Source organism: Pseudorca crassidens, chromosome 2 (genome assembly GCF_039906515.1).
Source record: "Pseudorca crassidens isolate mPseCra1 chromosome 2, mPseCra1.hap1, whole genome shotgun sequence".
NCBI classification, from domain to species: domain Eukaryota; kingdom Metazoa; phylum Chordata; class Mammalia; order Artiodactyla; family Delphinidae; genus Pseudorca; species Pseudorca crassidens.
Genome location: NC_090297.1, coordinates 103,153,133 through 103,172,643, shown reverse-complemented (window position 1 = coordinate 103,172,643; position 19,511 = coordinate 103,153,133). Strand labels below are relative to the sequence as shown.

The window sequence follows — 19,511 nt, the reverse complement described above, 5'->3', positions numbered from 1 at the left end:
CAGTGAAGCACTTACAAGACAATCAAAGGCTGTCAGTGAAGAGGCAAGACTTATTGACTGAGCCTCATCTCAGGGAGCTCAGATGAAACCCAGGGGTGTTTCACTGAGAAATAGACTAGGTCTTTCGTCTTGGGCCAGTCAAGTCTCTCCAGACAGAAGTCCTTCATTTTCCTGCTAATTGAAAATACACCTGGCTGCCAGAATTCAAAGAGTTGAGCAGGATAAAGTTGTCTCAATATTCAGAATCCATTTTTCACTTAATTCCCTCCATCCCCACTACTCGCTTCACTTTTTTTTTTTTTTAAACATCTTTATTGGAGTATAATTGCTTTACAATGGTGTGTTAGTTTCTGCTTTATAACAAAGTGAATCAGTTATACATATACATATGTCCCCATATCTCTTCCCTCTTGCGTCTCCCTCCCACCCTCCCTATCCCACCCCTCTAGGTGGTCATAAAGCACCGAGCTGATCTCCCTGTGCTATGTGGCTGCTTCCCACTAGCTACCTATTTTACATTTGGTAGTGTATATATGTCCATGCCACTCTCTCACTTTGTCCCAGCTTACCCTTCCCCTTCCCTGTAACCTCAAGTCCATTCTCTAGTAGGTCTGTGTCTTTACTCCCATCTTGCCTCTAGGCTCTTCATGACCACTTTTGTTGTTGTTGTTGTTAGATTCTATATATATGTGTTAGCACACGATATTTGTTTTTCTCTTTCTGACTTACTTCACTTTGTATGTCAGATTCTAGGTCCATCCACCTCACTACAAATAACTCAATTTCGTTTTTCTTTTTATGGCCGCTTCACTTTTTAGAATGACCTCTGCCCTTTCCCCTCAGCCATACTTGGTATTCCCAAAATCTAGATCTTCCCTAATTCATCCATCCAAAAGTAAACTTTTGGTCTTCTTTTGGGGAAGGGAGGACAGCAACTAGGATGCTTAGGCTAGAGAACTAGGGATCTAAGGGTTAAGAGCTCCTTTAAAAACTTTCAAATAATCCTTTTCCAGCTCTGTTTTATACCCCTGCCTTCAGAGGTAAATGGTGTTTCTAATTCTTGATACTTTCAGATATTCTGCAGGTATTCACATCACCTTGCCTCTTGTTAGCTTCTTCTCCTGCAGGCTTAGATCCCAACTTTCTCTGCTTACTAAGTCAGTTACCATAATGTTTAACAGGAGCCTACACAGGGATTCTTAATATGTTTTATGTTAATTTACAAGAACCCTGGATAATATTGTATGCTCTAGAGAATTCACTTAGCAGGTCTGGGTTGTCCAAACCCTGCACATCCTCAAATAAAGGTCTGGCCTGTACCAGGCTCCTGGAAAATAACCTCTAAACCTTTATTATCCTGCCTGTTAAGAGTATCTTTGTTTACCTGAAGTCTTGGGCCATGTCAGATAGTTTATGCTAAAACGTGATTTACGGTGGGGACCTTGAACCACACGGTATCAGCATGACCTCTGGAGGGGCTGAAGAACTAAGATTAGCCAACCCTACATAATGAACTCTTGATAAACTATCTGGACACCAAGGCTGGGGTGAACTTCCCTGGCTGGCAATACATTGTGCACATTGCCACAAATCATTTCTGGAAGAATTAAGCGCTGTCCGTATCCTTCCACTGGGAGAGGACAACTAGGAGTTTGTACCTGGTCTCTACTGGACTTCGTCCTAAGTGCCTTTTCTATTGATTTTAATCTGTACATTTTCAGCTGAATACACCAAAACCATGAATGCAACAGTTTTGCTAAGTTCTGTGAGTACTCCCAGTGAATCACTGAGCCTGTGGGTGGTCTTGGGTCCTCTCAACACACAGTTACCTATCTGAATTATTATGTACATCAGACAGTATTTCAATAAATTCTAATGACATCTAAAAAAAAGGGTCAGGCATCTGAAAAGAAATGTATCAAAGTCCTCAACACTGTCCAAAGAAAGTGCCTCAAGCAGCCTGAGTATAAAACACAGAATCCAAAGGTGAGGTAAAATCAGAGGGCATATTTTATACCAATTCATAAGGCCACGCTTAAAATACCTGCAAATCTTCCATATTCATTACTAGAATATATCCAAATAGATATCTATTTGAACTAAACTTATTGTCTTATTTTATGATGAACAATAGATTTGAAATATTGTTGATGCTATTACACTCTAACGAAGTCTTTTTCTTCATAAGCAGTACAACTACAAACTCCACCCAGAATTAGGAGTTCTAATTAACAAAGTTCTACTAAAATATTCACCAGATTTCCTCTCCCTCTGGTACTCTCTTTATCTCCAAATAACTCCTAGAATAACAAATTGACAGACTTCTGAGACCAAAAGAAATTTCAAAAAAGTTGAAATCAATCCTTCCCTACTCTTCAATCCATTGAGACTCTTTGGAAGGATGTGTTCTTAATCTGCAGTATAGTTAAGTGGTATCACAACGGGTTCCTTGAAAGATGGCAGACATAATGCTAACTCTTCAGAAACATGTTTATGAGAAGATTTACATAATATCTAGCAGAGTTCTGAGTAACTAAACACTTAAGAAATTTCTTATTAAATGATAAATTGTTATGGATATACTCTACATTATTTATAAAATACTGAACATCAAAAGATCTCTGAACACAGGGTGAGTAATGTAACTATCCAAACAACATTATATCAAAAATTTTAAGTATTCTATAATTATAATCGATATTAAGAGAGTTTTAGCTCTTACTGCCAACTTGCAAACTGAACTACAATTTTGACCTCAAAACAAACAAGATCAAAGTATGACACCATAGATGGTACAAATACAGATAGATATTGGGTTGGGTGGCCAAAAGATTCATTCAGTTTTTTCTGTAAGATGGCTCTAGTAGCGCTTAGTTGTCTTTAACTTCATTCCAAACAATTTTATTAGATCGTATTGTGACAGACCTCATATCAGTGTGCATTAAAAAAACAAACCAAAACTGGTGAATTTTCGTGCAGCCATTTTAATATTGAAGATGGAAGAAATAAAGCAACATTTGGGGCATATCATGCTTTATTATTTCAAGAAAAGTAAAAACGCAACTGAAACGCAAAAAAAGATTTGTGCAGTGTATGGAGAAGGTGCTGTGACTGATCAAACATGTCCAAAGTGGTTTGTGAAGTTTCATGGAGATTTCTCGCTGAATGATGCTCCATGGTCAGGTAGACCATTTGAAGTTAATGGCAATCAAATCGAGACACTGAGAACAATCAATGTTATACCACACAGGAGACAGCCGACATACTCAAAATACCCAAATCAGGCACTGAAAATCATTTGCACCAGCTTGGTCATGTTCATCACTTTGATGTCTGGGTTCCACATAAGTTAAGCAAAAATAAAACTTCTTGACCATATTTCCGCATAGTAATTCTCTACTTAAACATAATGAAAATGTTCTGTTTTGAAAACTAATTGTGATGGGCGATGAAAAGTGGATACTGTACAGTAACGTGGAATGGAAGAGATCACGGGACAAGCAAAATGAACCACCACCAACCACACCAAAGGCCGGGCTTCATCCAAAGAATGTGATGTTGTGTATATGGTGGGGTTCAAAGAGAGTCCTCTATTATGAGCTCCCTCCAGAAAACCAAACGATTAATTCCAACAAGTACTGCTCCCAATTTGACCAACTGAAAGCAGCACTCGACGAAAAGCATCCAGAATTAGTCAACAGAAAATGCATAGTCTTCAATCAGGATAACCCAAGACCACATGCTTCTTTGACGACCAGGCAAAAACTGTTACAGCTTGGCTGGGAAGTTCTGATTGATCCGCCGTATTCACCAGACATTGCACCTTCCGATTTCCATGTATTTAACTCTTTACACAATTCTCTTAATGGAAAAAATTTCAATTCCCCGTAAGACTGTAAAAGGCACCTAGAACAGTTCTTTGCTCAAAAAGATAAAAAGCTTTGGGAAGATGGAATTATGAAGTTGCCTGAAAAATGGCAGAAGGTAGTGGAATAAAATGGTGAATACATTGTCCAATAAAGCTCTTGGTGAAAATGAAAAATGTGTCTTTTTTTTTTTTACTTAAAAACCAAAGGAACCTTTGGCCAGCCCGATAGATAGATAGATAGATAGATAGATAGATAGATAGATAGATAGATAGACAGACAGACAGACATATCCATATCCATAACACCCCGTATCACAAATCTCAGCTTATTACCTCTTTAATTTTTTCCCTTTTCTCTCTTAGGTCATTATCTTCTGGGTCTCCACCATGTGTTCCTATAAGGTTTGGTATAGGAACTGCTGGCAGTGGCTTTTTCTCTTTTGTCTTCATTTCTTGGACTACCTTATTCTTCTCTGTCTGTATTTCTGCTCGGATTTCCTCTCTTGACTTTTTTAATTTTTCTTTTGCTTCTTCCAGGGCCTTCTCATGATCAGCTCGAATTTTATTTCTCAAACGTTCTTCTTCTTCCCTATAAGAAGAGGAGAAAAATAAACATAAAACTTAAAGTTTCCTCCACCAAACCCTGATAGTTGTTTTCTGCTCCTGCCATTAATAAGAATGATCCATGGGCTTCCCTGGTGGCACAGTGGTTGGGGGTCTGCCTGCCGATGCAGGGGACACGGGTTCGTGCCCCTGTCCGGGAGGATCCCACATGCCGCGGAGCGGCTGGGCCCGTGAGCCATGGCCGCTAGGCCTGCGCGTCCGGAGCCCGTGCTCCGCAACGGGAGAGGCCGCAGCAGTGAGAGGTCCGTGTACCACCAAAAAAAAAAAAAAAGAATGATCCGTGAGAGAGACTTGGATCTACCTGCCTGAAGAAGAGGATAAATATATCTTAGTATGAGAAAGAAAATGAGCTCTAGATGCTGAAGAGCAACCACCTCACACAGTGGAGAAAAAGGGAACCTAGAAAGTTACAATTGAAGGACCAAGTAAAAACAGAAAATAGCAATCAATAACTTATTAGTAGACACATGAGGAAAAAAAAGAGAGAGAGAGAGAGAAAAGAGAGACCAGTGAAAAACTAGATGGGGGAGACAAAATAAAAAATAGAAGTAAGTATCAAGAGGGGACCAAATAATAAACAAAAAGGTCCTACAGTATAGCACAGGGAACTATATTCAATATCCTATAATAAACCGTAATGGAAAACAATATGAAGAATATATGTAAGTGAATCACTTTGCTGTAAACCAGAAACTAACACAACATTGTAAATCAACTACACTTCAATTAAAAATAAAGCTTAAGTAAATAAATAAATAAGAGCATTTCATAAACTGATGTGAAGAGGGGACAAAATATAAACATAGGGTCAAAGAGAGAGAAGCAGGAAAGATAAGAGGATGGGAAATTTTTTATTTGTTAAATATACATCATACACTTCTAAACTTTTGGAAATTCCATCGATCTTACAACACAATGTTCCAACTGATGTGAGCATGACCACTTAAAATTCTCTTGAGCCCTTGTTAAAAATACAGATTCCAATTTAGCAGGTCTGTATGAGACCCATGAATTTGTATTATTAAGAGCTCCTTTGATGATTCTGGTGTGCATACAGGTTTGGAAACCACTACTGCAGTAGATACCTACTGAGTTTCTACCCAGCGCTGAATCTTTTCTCCACCTCCCCCCCAATCCACGTGAATGAATACAGGAGTGGTAGTTACTATTTTCCAAATCATCCAGTGATGACTACTCTAAGGGGGTCACCAAAGTTACCTCTCTAGAAAATGAATTCAAACTCTGGACTTAACAACATTGCTGGTGAGATTGTAAAACAGTACAGCTACTTTGGAAAAGTTTAGCAGTTTCTTTAAAAACTAAACGTAACTATCACAGAATCCTGCAATTGCCCTGGACATTTATCCCAGAGAAATTAAGGCTTATGTTCACACAAAAACCTATACACAAGCCAGTTACAAAAAGACAAATACTATATGATTCCAATTATATGAGATTCTTAGGGTAGTCAAAATTATGGAGACAGAAAGTAGAATGGTGGTTGCAAGAGGCTGGGGGAAAAGAAAAAGTAGGAAGTTATTGTTTAATGGGTGCAGAGTTTCAGTTTAGCAAGATGAAAAGAGTTCTGGAGATGGATAGTGGTGACGGTTGCACAACAATATAAATGTATTTAATACCATTGCACTGTACAAGTAAAAATAGTTAAGATGGTAAATTTTATGTTATGCATATTTTACAATTTCAAAAATTGGGGGGGGGATCCTATACAAAAATGTTTATAGCAGCTTTACTCATAACAGGCAAAAACTGGAAGCAACCCTTATGTCTTTCAGCAAGTAAATGGTTAAGTAAACCACTGTTTATACTGTGGTATAGCCACACTATGGGAATACTACTCAGCAATAAAAAGAAACTATTTGTAAACACAACTTGAATGCATTTCAAAGGTATTATGTCAGTGAAAGGAGAGAGTCTCAAAAGTTACATTTTACTTGACATTCTCAAAAAGACAAAAATAGAAGGATGATGACTATATTAGTGGATGACACAAGTTATGGATAAAGGGAGAGGTTAACTATAAGAGAATAATACAGGACAGTTTTTCTGGATTATAGCATTGTTATATATCCTATTTCAGTGGTTACACAAATGTGAACATGTGCTGAAAATCACAGAACTGTATATCAAGAGAGAAAAAAATCAATTCACAGCCTAGTATTTAAAATAAAATGTTAAATGTTTAGAGAAAAAGAAAATTGGATACCTTGCTGTGAAAAGGGGCTGATGAGGAAAACAGAGAAAAGAGGAGGAATCACAGCAGAGCCAGAGAGTCAGGGACAAACAAGGTCATTCGGGTAGCAAGAAAAAGTCCATAGGGCCTGCAGACAGACTGGATATGAAAAAAGTATGGCACAGAGGAGCCAAGGTTGACCCCAGTGTGCATCCAAGGGTAATCCTGGGCTGATCTGTTCAGGAGACTCAGGCAGATGAGGGCAGCAGCAGCAGACAGGTGCTGAATAGTCTTAGATGAGATAACCAAAGTAAATACAGGCAGGTACCACCCAATTGCCTTCCAATCCCCCTCCCCCTCCTTACCAACAGAAAACATTGTGCCTAGGCCTAGAGAATAGATCCAAGAAGAATCATTTTGTAGTTGGGAAAAAAAGTACTTAAGCAAAAAGTTAGGAGACAAGGATTCCAGTTCCAGCTCTGCTCCAAACTCACCCAGCAACCTGGCACAAATCACTCAAAAACCTCTAACATCAGTACTTTCTTCAATAAAAATAGGAAAACAAATAATACTCTCCTAATACACTTGGCTACACTTATCCAAGGTAAGTACAAGTATTTAACAAAACTGTAATTTTCTATACAAACATAAACCATTAATTATATCAAATCCTCCAATCTGTTTCAAAATACAAGTGAATGCAGTAATCCCCACAATTTACAAAAAAATGCACTTTATTCTTCCTTAAGAACATCTTTCCACAATAATCATTTAGTAGCACCATGAGTTTTCTTTCTCGTTTTTTCCCCTATATATCTCAAATTTTTATTTTGATCTCTTTTCAAGGAGCTCCTCAAATTTTGCTTTAGTGCCCAAATTTCTAGATTTTAAATTACACCAGCTGGATCAAATGTTCTGGATGTTTATTTTCACCTGAATGATCTTTGTTTTACTTATGTGTTTTTAAGATTTTTTTTTAACTTCGATATCTTCAACAGATAATCATGTTGAACTTCCATTTGCAAATGTCTCTTGCTTTTCATCAGTGCCTTATATCTTTCTATGTAGTAAAGAATTTGGCCTTGCCCAAAGAGAAGTCTGGACTTGTCCTCAGCTTCTGGGAGGTAATCTGTCAAACTTCATAGAAGTGTCCTTGTTTATGGTGGGTGCTGGCCACACCAGATTTTAGGATGGGGTTGGCCACATCCAATAGTCCTAGGGTGGGGGCTGGCCATGCTAAAAAAATCCAACAATACCACTCAGGGTAAGGGTTTTGGGTCACAAAGTATGAGCCAACATGGAGACTGAGTTCAACTACATGGGAAATCAATTAATCATGCCTTGAAAACTCTGGACGCCAAAGCTCATGTGAGCTTAGGTGGGTGGCAACACATACTGTCACACACTGATGCTGGGAGAGTAATGTCCTGACTTTAAAAGAAGAGGACACCAAAAGCTCCACATTTGGAACCTTCCTGGAATTTATCCTATGTGCTTCTTTCCCTTGGCTGATTTTAAACTCCATCCTTTCTCTGTAATCTATAATCCTTTCATGAGTGTGATAACTTTCAGTGAGTTTTGTGAGTCCTAGCAAATTATCAAACCTGAGGGTGGCTTTGGGAGTCCCCTGAAATTTCAGGTGGTATCCGAAGTAAGGGTGGTCTTGTGGAGGACTGTGCCCTCAAACTTTGCAGTCTGGCTAACTCTGGGTACCATCCAAGGCTTCCAAAAAAAATTCAATCTTAAATCTACAGGTTCTCATGAGATTTGAAATTACTTTTTCAATTATATCCTATGCGTAACAGTTAAATCACTTTTTGATATCCCATAAGTAATATTAGGTTTGGGGTTTTTTTTTAGTTGTTGTTGTTGTCTCGTTTTGTTTTGTTTTTGTTTTTTCCTTCCACACACCCTTGATTCTTGAAAATCAGAGGCAAATGACAAAACTAATACTTGTTTTTGGGCTAGATATACCAGGCACTGACTTAGTCAACTACTTAGATTATCTTATTTAATCCTCATACCAATTTATGAGGCACCTTATATTTAACACTGTTCTCCATCTTATTAGGAAAACACTAAAGCACAAAGAGAAAAAGGAATTTGCTCAGGGTCACAGAGCTAGTAAGTAGAGAGCCTAGGTACAAACAGGTGCATTTTGACTTCTTAAACTATGCAAATACTGCCTTTCACACAAAAGATGAATTTTATTTAAGAGATTGTCTCAACTGTGTAGACACTGATACCATTCTCTCAATATCTTGCTCCCTTCCTCCTTAGTCTTAGAGCCATCAATTTTTAGCTAAGCATATGCTCCTGCAAAATAAAAATTCTATTTTTCAGCTTCCCTCATAGAAACTGCCCTATAAATCAGAAACAGACTTCTACTTTGCTTCCGCTTAAGCCACTATTATTTTGTGATTTTTATGGCTGGTGAATGACCTAGTCTTTACTGAGCCACTCTCCACCCTAGATGTCCTCTTTCCCTGAGACTCTCGTTAGTATCTAAGGGCTGATCTGCCAGAAATAAACTAACCAAGTAATAGATTTCCTTCTCCAATTAGAGTGTTTAAATAAATCATGTTTGGAAACATTCTGAAAGACAAATACAACCCTAGATTACAGAAGAACAGATAAAATTACATTGAAATCTTGTTTGGCAAAGATTTAGGTGAATATACATTTCCCTTTTATATTCACTACATCCTTCTTTACTAGAGTTTTACTCTTCACCTACAAACATGAAGTCTCATCCATCCTTAAAAAATTAAATAAAAACTTCCTTCAAAACTGCCTCCAGCTCTACCTTCATTGGTGTCCCCCCTCCTTCCTTTTACCACCATGCTTTTTCAGAGTACTACATTTGCTGTTTCCATTTTCTCTAACCTCACATCTCTTCTACCCACCACAGTTAAAAACTGATAGCTAAGTTTTTCCTTCCTTTGAATTCCCTGTTTCTCACACCTGCCTTTCCAACAAGTCTCTAATTATTGGCTTTACCACCATCGATGAACCCCCAAAATGTTGTATTCCATCCTCATTTCTGTTCTTACTCTATATACCTTCCTATTCAACATCATCCAGCTGTATTTTCTCAACTATTATATCAAAATATTTATAGTCAGCCTTTTCCACGTTACTAAGTACTCCAGATCCAAATTTCTAATATCATGTAAGACACTTGCCAAACCCCTCTAATTTAACATGCGCAAAACAGAACTGAATGATTACCATGGAAAAAGGACAATCACAGGCTAAGTTCATTCATGAACACAGATTTTTTTTTAATATTAGCAAAATTATCAGTAACATTTAAAAAATAGAAAAAAAAATTCATCATAACTAATTGGACTTATCCCAGAAAGGAGAATAGTTTAACATCAGAAAATTCTATCCACGTAATCTACCTATTATTAAAGAAAAATTGTACAAAGTAAAAACAGAAAAGTGACAAAATTCAACACCCATTTTTTTTTTTTTTTTTTTTTTGCGGTACACGGGCCTTGCACTGTTGTGGCCTCTCCCGTTGCAGAGCACAGGATCCAGACGTACAGGCTCAGCGGCCATGGCTCACGGGCCCAGCCGCTCCGCGGCATGTGGGATCTTCCCGGACCGGGGCACGAACCCATGTCCCCTGCATCGGCAGGCGGACTCTCAACCACTGCGCCACCAGGGAAGCCCTCAACACCCATTCTTAAAACTCTACAGCAAAGGAGAAAAAGAGAACTTCAATCTAATAAAAGATATCTTCCAATACCTACAGCAAATATCATTCTTCATAGTGAAACTTTAGAAGCGTTTCTTTCAAAATGAGAGAAACAAATAAGGATTCTCACTATCACACTTCTGTTTGATTGTACTTCTAGCCAGCAAAGTAAAACAAGAGACAAAAGTAAGATTAAAATATAAGAAAAAAATTAAAGTTCCAAAAAATAATGCCTTCTATGACAGATAACATGCTTTTTATATAGAAAATCCAAAGAATCTACAAATTATTATAAATAAAAGTACAACAAGGAAGGGAAAGAAACTATCTAACAGACAGAAGGTACTCAGTAATTTCCTTCTCTTCCTACTCATTGGGTCTCATCTTTCTGGACTCCAAGCATTTAAACTTCCTTTGATAACATTCTTTCCTCATATTGATAGAAACATTTTTTACATCAGCTTTCATTCACATCCATTATTTCATTGCTAAGATTTCCAGGCCCTGTTCTTTGACCTAGATTTAAGAAACATGAGAGCCCTTAAAGACTTTGGCATATATTAACTACCCTCAACCATTATAAGGGAATTTTACTAAATTGACTCTTACTAATCTCCAAATTCTATGAAAACTCACCAAAGCCCCTATGAAGTGACTTTTTAAAAAGTGCTGAATAAATCAACAATGTAATTCTATCTTTTAAAAGATAAAAGACAATGCCCATACAATGGTCCTTGTTTTTAATAACAATGTTAGATACTAAATAACCTTTCAAACACCCTAAATTTTAATAACACCCTAAAGATATTTCAGAGGATCCAGGAAAGCACAACAAAAATAGTTGAAACAGTTATGTAAATAGCTACTTATGTACAAGTATAGGCCAAGAATGGTTTTAGGAAACAACTATAGGAGAGTGAGCAACCAGTACAGAAAATACTCAAATAACAGCATTCTACAGAGCTCAGCGGCACGTGCCTAAAGGAATTAAGCCCTTCCAAAGAGAAATGTCACTCCTTCAATGTCATGAGTAACTCTTTAAACTCAAAGTAACCAAGAGGTATCAACCATTATAAGGGAGTTGTTCACAAATACAGTCTAAGATGATTTGCAATAGCAAATTAATATATCCCATTTGCACAGAATAACACTGTCCTATAAATAACAAAGACCTTTCTGAATGTTACCCTTTTAAGCAAAATCATGTATTCTTCTGGTGTACTGATTTATAGTTAAGAACCAAACAACACAAATTCTATCACACCTGGGCTCACAAATTCTATAAGAGTGAATCCCATTCTTAAGAAAACATGTTAATAGAAAAGTCCAACTGTTTCTCAATAAGAGAAATTGTCAGCTACCTGAAAGAGGATGAAAGCAATTCAAGGTGAAGCACAGAGAAATTCACTGACCCTCAGCTTCTACACCAAATCCAATTACTCTGGTCATGTAGCTCCCACAAAACACCAACTTCTTTAGTGTTCCCACTTTAATAAAGCAGTTGATGAACCATCAACACAAACTCACTGTCTCCATCTTAAATTTAGTTAGATACAGGTCATTTCTGTGGCTATTAACAGATTTTATTTACATAAAGAGCTGTTACAGATTAATCTAACTTGGGTTTTAGGGGATTTTAGTTTGAATTAATGGTAATTTCAGGTTAGTTATCAGTCACTGAATTAACTTCAGCCTAACTCAATGATAATCAACAAATATTTACCAAATGTGAGTGGCATTGAGCTAGATGCAGGGAATATAAGAAAAATAAGACACATTATTTGCCCACAGGAGTTCACAATCTAATAAATATGTAAACAAAATAAGCACCAAACAGGAAGATCACAGCAGAGGAAGTAAATAACTACAGGTGAGGTACCAGGGGACCATAGGTTAGATAGAAGAGGTGTCTAACAGCATAGGCATATTCTAATAAGCACACGAGTACAACCTGAAAACAGATTTACATAGGAAATAGCATTAGAAAGGCATGATCTTCAAATAGAAATTAAAAGGAAAAAAAAGAAAAAAACGAGTTTGCTAGGAAGATCAAGAAAATAAGGGCATACTAAGTAGAGAAGGAATAGTGTACAAAGATATGGAAGAAGCGACACAATACACCAGTTAGAAGGTAGGTTGGTATGGCCACTAGGGTATAGTATGCAGGGTGGAGAAGGGTGCAGTAGCATAGAATAGACTGGGCATAATAAGGAAGACAGAGAAGACAAAAGCTCAATCATGAACAGAGCTTGTGTTGCAACCTGAGGACAAAAGCAAACCATTAAAGTACTTCTAATTGAAAATGGCATAACTGTACTTAAATCTTCAGAAAAACACCTCCTCAGGATTGACCTGGGAGAGGAGGTAGAAAGGGAGATACAAGGTTGGCAGTACGAAAGGGAGTTAGGTGATCATAGCAGCCACCCAGGCAAAAAATGACCAAAAACTAATAAAATCCATCTAGCGTAGATATGGAGAAGGACCAAATATCAGCGACCTTAGAAAGTCAAGAATAGTAAGTTTAGGTAAATGATTAAACATGAAAGGGAAAAGAAGTTAAGGATGATAGGTTTTCATTATAGTGACTAAACAGAAAGGAGTACCATTAACTAGACAGAGCCTAGAGGACAGGTGACTTGGAATAAAGGGAAAGAGTAAGAAAGAATTATTAAGTACGGTTTTTAGACACGCTAAGTTTAAAAGGTCAGCAAAGCACACAGGTTAAGACGTCCAGGTCTGAAGACTTGGATTTGGAAATCATCAACCTACTGGAGGCAGCTAATGCTCCAACCTAACTGTTCACTTATATGGGTGAATTTTATGGTATGTAAAGAAAACTTCAATAAAGATGTTTATTAAAAAGCGGGAGCAGGGGCTTCCCTGGTGGCACAGTGGTTGAGAGTCCGCCTGCCTTTGCAGGGGACACGGGTTCGTGCACCGGTCCGGGAAGATCCCACATGCCGCGGAGCAGCTGGGCCCGTGAGCCATGGCCGCTGAGCCTGCGCGTCCGGAGCCTGTGCTCCGCAACGGGAGGGGCCGCAACAGTGAGAGGCCCTCGTACCACAAAAAAAAAAAAAAAAAAAAAAAAGAACGGTTAGAAGGGAAAGTCATAGTATTAACCAATCTATATTAGGAAAGAAAAAAAGATCTCACATGAAGGACCTCAAGTTCTAACCTAAGGAAACAGAAAAAGAGAAAATTAAACCTAAAATAAGCAGAATAAAGGAAATAATAAAGATAGAAGTGAAAAAATAGAAAACAGAAGATTGAGAAAAAGCAATAAAAAAGCTGGCTCTTTGAGATTAAAAAAATTGATTAATTCTGACAATACTAATAAGAGGGGAGGGGGAGAAAAGCCACAAATCACAATAACACAATGAAAGAAGCATACCACAATCCTACAAATATTAAAATGATAGTAAATGAGTATCACTAAAACGTTACACCAAAATTTCAACAATTTATACACCTTGTTAGAAATAAAAAAATACTCAAGTAAATTTAAGAAGACCTAGATTAACTAAATAGCCTATATCTATTAAAGAAACAGAATGTGTAGTCAAAAACTTTTCCACAAAGAAAATTCCAGTTCAGACGGTTTCACTGGTGAATTCTACCAAATATTTAGGGAAGAATTAGTATCAGTTTTACAGAAACTCAGAAAATTGAAGAGGGAATACTTTCAACTCACCTCATAAGGGCAACATTACTCTGATATCAGAACCAGACCAAAAAAATAATAAATTAATGAAAAAACAGAAATGGGGGCTTCCCTGGTGGCACAGTGGTTGGGAGTCCGCCTGCCGATGCAGGGGACATGGGTTCGTGCCCCGGTCCGGGAAGATCCCACATGCTGCGGAGCAGCTGGGCCCGTGAGCCATGGCCGCTGAGCCTGCGCATCCGGAGCCTGTGCTCCACAACAGGAGAGGCCACAACAGTGAGAGGCCCGCGTACCGCAAAAAAACAAAAACAAAAACAAAAAACATAACAGATTTCTGTATGTTGATTTTACACCCTGCAACTTTACTGAATTCATTTATTAGTTTAACAGTTTTTTGGTGGAGTCTATCTGCTAACAAAGACATTTTACTTCTTCCTTTCCAATTTGGATGTCTTTTATTTCTTTATCTTGCCTGACTGCTCTGGCTACAACTGTCAGTACTATGTTGAATAGGAATGGTGAAAGTGCGTGTACCTGTCTTGTTTGTGATTTTAGAGAAAAAGCTCTCAACCTTTCACCACTGAGTATGATGTTGGCTGTTATTTTATTATATACGGCCTTTAAGTTGAGGTATGTTTCTTCTCTATCCAACTTACTGAGTTACCATAAAAGGATGTTGTATTTTGTCAAATGCTTTTTCTGCATCTACAAAGATGATCATATGATTTTTTATGCTTCATTCTATTAACATGTTGATTGGTGTATTTGAGGCATTCTTGCAACCCAGGGATAAATCCTGCTTGATCATGGTGTATGATCCTTTTAATGCGATGTTGAATTCTGTTTGCTAATGCTTTCTTGAGAATTTCTGCACCTATATTCATCAGATAGCCTATAGTTTTCTTTACTTTTAGTATCCTTATCTGGCTTTGATATCAGGGTAATGCTGGCCTCATTAAATGAGTTTAGGATTATTGTCTCCTCTTAAACTTTTTGAAGAGTTTGAGAAGGACTGGCCTTAATTCATTCTTAACTGTTTGCTAGAGTTCATACGTGAAACCATCTGGTCCTGGGCTTTTTCTTATTGGGAGGTTTTTTATTACTGATTCAATCACCTTACTCATTATTGAACTGTTCAGATTTTCTCTTTCTTCATGATTCGGACTTGGTAAGTTTCATGTTTCCAGGAATGTGTCCATATCTTATAGATTATCCAATTTGTTGGTGTATAATTGCTCACAGTACTCCTTTACGATCCTCTGTATCTCTGCAGTATCGGTTGCAATGTCTCCGCTTTCATTTCTGATTTTGAGTTCTCTTTTTTCTTAGCCTAGCTAAAGATTTGTCAATTTTGTTTATTTAAAAAAAAAAACAGCTCTTAGTTTTGTTGATCTTTTCTACTTTTCTATTGTTCTTCTGTTCTCTATTTCTGCTCTGATCTTTGATATTTCCTTCTTTCTGCTAACTTTGAACTTAGTTTGTTCTTTTTCTTAGTCCCTTGACGTATAAAGTTAGGTTGTTTATTTAAGAGCACTCTTTTTTCTTAATGTAGAAAACTACATTGCTAGAACTGCTTTTTGCTAGATCTTCCATCCTAGAACTGCTTTTACAGAATCCCATAGGTTTTGGTATGTTGTGTTTCCATTTTCATTTGTTTCTAGATATTTTTTAAATTTCTCTTTGTATTTCTTCTTTAACCCACTGATTGTTCAAGAATGTGTTGTTAATTTCAACATATTTGTGAATTTCCAAGCTTTCCTCCTGTTATAGATTTCTAGTTTCTCTTTGTCTTTGACTTTTGGCAGTTTTATTGTAATATGTCTTAGAGAAGATCTCCTTAGGTTTGGTTTGTTTGGTGACCTGTGAGGTTCACGAACTTGAATATCCAAATCTCTCCCCAATCACTATTTCATTAAATAAGCTTTCTGCTTTCTTTCCCCTTCTCCCTCACTTCTTCTGGAATATTAAAATTCATTAATTGGTTTTGAACACATCCCCTAGATCACATAAGCTTTCTTAACTCTTTTTCATTATTTCTTATTTGTTTTCCTCTGACTATAATTGCAAAGTTCCTGTCTTCTCTTTCACAGATTCTTTATTCTGCTTGGTCCATTCTACTGTTTATGCCCTCCACTTCATTTTTTCTTTTTCTTTTCATTCATTAAATTCTTCAGCTCCAGAATTTGTTTGGTTCTTTTTGATGATTTCTAGCTCTTTGTTAAACTTCACATTTTGTTTGTATTGTGTTCTTGATTTTGTTGAATTGTCTGTATTTTCTGAAGTTTCCTTAAAACAGCTATTTTTTTTGTTTTGTTTTGTTTTGGTTTTGTGGTACGCGGGCCTCTCGCTGTTGCGGCCTCTCACTGTTGCGGCCTCTCCCATTGCTGAGCACAGGCTCCGGACGCACAGGCCCAGCAGCCATGGCTCATGGGCCCAGCCGCTCCACGGCATGTGGGATCCTCCCAGACAGGGGCACGAACCCGTGTGCCCTGCATCGGCAGGTGGACTCTCAACCAATGTGCCACCAGGGAAGCCCCAATACAGCTATTTTTGAATTCTTCATCAGGTAACTATAGATCTCCATGTCGTTGAGTTCAGTTACTAAAAGTCTGTGATCCTTCAGTGGTGTCATGTTTCCTTGGTTTTTCATGTTCCTTAGAATTTTGTGTTGCTGTCTTCACATTTGAAATATCAGTTAGCTCCTCCAGACTTTACTAACTGCCTTCTGGGGAGAAATAGCTTCCATCAGCCCTGTTAGAGATTCTGGGGCTTTCTCAGACCTCCTATGGATACATTTGATCCATGCTTCTTGTTCCCTCTTGTGGCAGAATTCTTAAGCTTGTATGCTTTCTCTCAATCCTGCAATGCACCAGACCGAGTGCTGACAGCCTCTCTTTCGTCTTCCCAAAGGTGGCACTACGGCTCAAGTCTGTGTTCTCTCCCTGGCACACAGATTGGAGAATTCCAAAGCTTGCTCTCACCACTACCTTCAGGAACACAGAGAGCTGCCTGCAGAGTGGGAGGGTATGTGAATGATACATGTGGGATGCTAGGGATGCCCATGGGCCAGTTGGAGGAATCCACAGGTGAGGCTTCCCCAGCAACTCATGGGCAGGCTTCTTGATGGAGTCCATGAAGCACTTAATAGGATCCACGTCCCTTTAATGTTCTCCAAGAGTCCTATCTGCACTATCCCACTCTTTTCCCACCCCCCGTCATAGAGCTCACAATTTAACACTCTGGATAGGCTGAGAGAAATGAGCCTCTTTGGCAGCATCCTGCACAACTAGGGAAGCTGGCTGCTCACTCACCTGCTCTCCCTTTCCCCAGAGGGAGAAACCACAGGTTGAAATAGGCTCTCTTGGCCCTAAGCTGTGCCATACTGGGGGAAGCATGATTCAGGTAAAGTCAAGCTGTTCCTTTCACCCACTCCAATGAATCCAAACTCTTTTTTCTTTTTCTTTTTTTTTGCTCTAACAGAGTGTTAGAACTTCTCCTCTGGAAATGCAGATGTCCACTAAGGCTCTCTAATCCATGGATGATTGTCTAAGTCAGTGTTCTCCAGAGGTTCCAGACCACAGCCAAGAAAGGCTGGAGCTGGTTCACAGCTGCATGGTCCACAGCTGGGACCAAGGTCTATTATCCAATGCATGGATGGGTGAGACTCTTCCTGGGTCCCTTGGTGTATGGTGTTGGGTACCACAGTACCCATAAAGGCATTTTTGTATGTGAATGGATGCCAGAATTTTGCTGGGGGGTGGTGAGGAGGGATGATGTATGTCTGATGCAGCCATGATGCTGAGGTCACTCTTCCCTTAGTCCTTTATTTATAAATCTTATAAACTTTCATATTTATCATTTTCCTGTGAGCTTCTTAAGCTCTTTGAGTTTAGAGCATTGTCTTACTCTGTTAATCCTTACTGTAAAACACAGTACTCAATAAATATTTGATGAATGAATGATCACCTGGAGAACCACCTTAATTCTCTTTATGTATCTCAGACCCTATATTATTTCAAGCTGATCATCTATGTTGACCATACTATTTCAACCCCCAAAATAAATATAGTGCTGTATAACAAGTTTCTGTTTCCTTCATGTGATCATATTGATTGTTGTTTCTCTCATGTATTTTTTTTAACCAAGCCAATTTTTATAATATATTTTCAAGGCAAAAAAAACCAAAAACACATTTTGTCAATTCACTTCTCTCCACCCTCAGGTATCACCTATAGCCTGAGATTAAAATCTAAGCACATCCAGACATAGAAAACAAACTTATGATTACCAAAGTGAGTGGGGGGAGATAAATTAGGAGTGTGGGATTAACAGATACACACTACTATATATAAAATAGATAATAGACAAGGATTTACTATATAGCACAAAGAACTATACTCAACATCTTGTAATAACCTACAATGGAAAAGAACCTGAAATATGCATGTGTATGTTTCTGAATCACTTTGCTGTACACCTATAACTAACACAATATTGTAAATCAACTATACTTCAATTTTTAAAAAAATCTCAGCATAGGTAAATGCAGACACACAGATAACTAAACAATATATGTAAAAACTCATCATAAACTTTATAAGACCTTCAAATTGTTTTGCTGGAGTTTAAAAATACGTAATAAAAAAAACAGTAAAATCACCACCCCAGTATGCACGTTCTATATAAAACAAAGCCTGGCCTTTCTGCAATGAATCAGGACTGAAAATGGGTATAAAGTTCAAAGGAAAAGGAAATTATCATGCATACTAACTCCTCCCCACCTTCTTCCTTTCAGCTTCAATATTTTATAAGACTTTCACTGTTTTTTGGTCTTAGAAGGTGATTTGGTATTTTAAGTAGTCCCTCTGATTGACTAAAAAAGTATAAAGGATGAAAGTTGAATGGTTTTCTGATTATAATCAAGATCCTCTCCCCCCAAATCATTTATGATCATCAAAAAGTTACCATTAAATGCAGAGATGCCAAAGACAATACTAATGCATTAGACTACTGATTATAAAAAATCATCAGTACAAAATAAAACATCACTACAGGTCATCTGTCAAGACACAAAAAGAGTTTATTTAAAATATTCTTTATAAAACGGTTTCGTTAAGTTATTCATTATTTGCTTATGGAATAAAGTATTATCCACTCAGGCTTCAGTGCAGCTCCTGGCCCAAAGCAGCTATTTCAATTTAAGTATCCTTACCAAGTACCCTCTGCCTACACCTAAGGCAGTGAGATGCAACAACAAATGCTGAAGCCACCTCTCCTTGTTCCAGGGAATTTCTCTAAGCTCTGCCTTCCCATTTTCTGGTTTTGAACCTTTATTTTCTTCTTCTTTCTCTAATTTTCGTGTTATTGGCTCACACCCTCCTTCTCTGACAAACTGACTGACCCCCTTCAAACTAACATTTTGTTTCTGTGGTCTACCTAGGTTTATTTGTTTTCTCCCTAG

The 19,511-nt window shown here is 37.9% G+C and overlaps 1 protein-coding gene across 3 annotated transcripts in view; it reads right to left on the bottom strand.

Annotated features, from left to right (window-relative positions):
* The window catches only part of MAN1A2 (mannosidase alpha class 1A member 2), a 170,874-nt gene that overhangs the window by 116,244 nt on the left and 35,119 nt on the right, over positions 1-19,511 (bottom strand). For all 3 annotated transcript variants that reach the window (XM_067727423.1, XM_067727422.1, XM_067727420.1), the window contains exon 2: positions 4,202-4,457. In XM_067727423.1, coding sequence (XP_067583524.1) covers positions 4,202-4,457 — 256 coding nt within the window. The remainder of the gene's footprint in view (positions 1-4,201; positions 4,458-19,511) is intronic.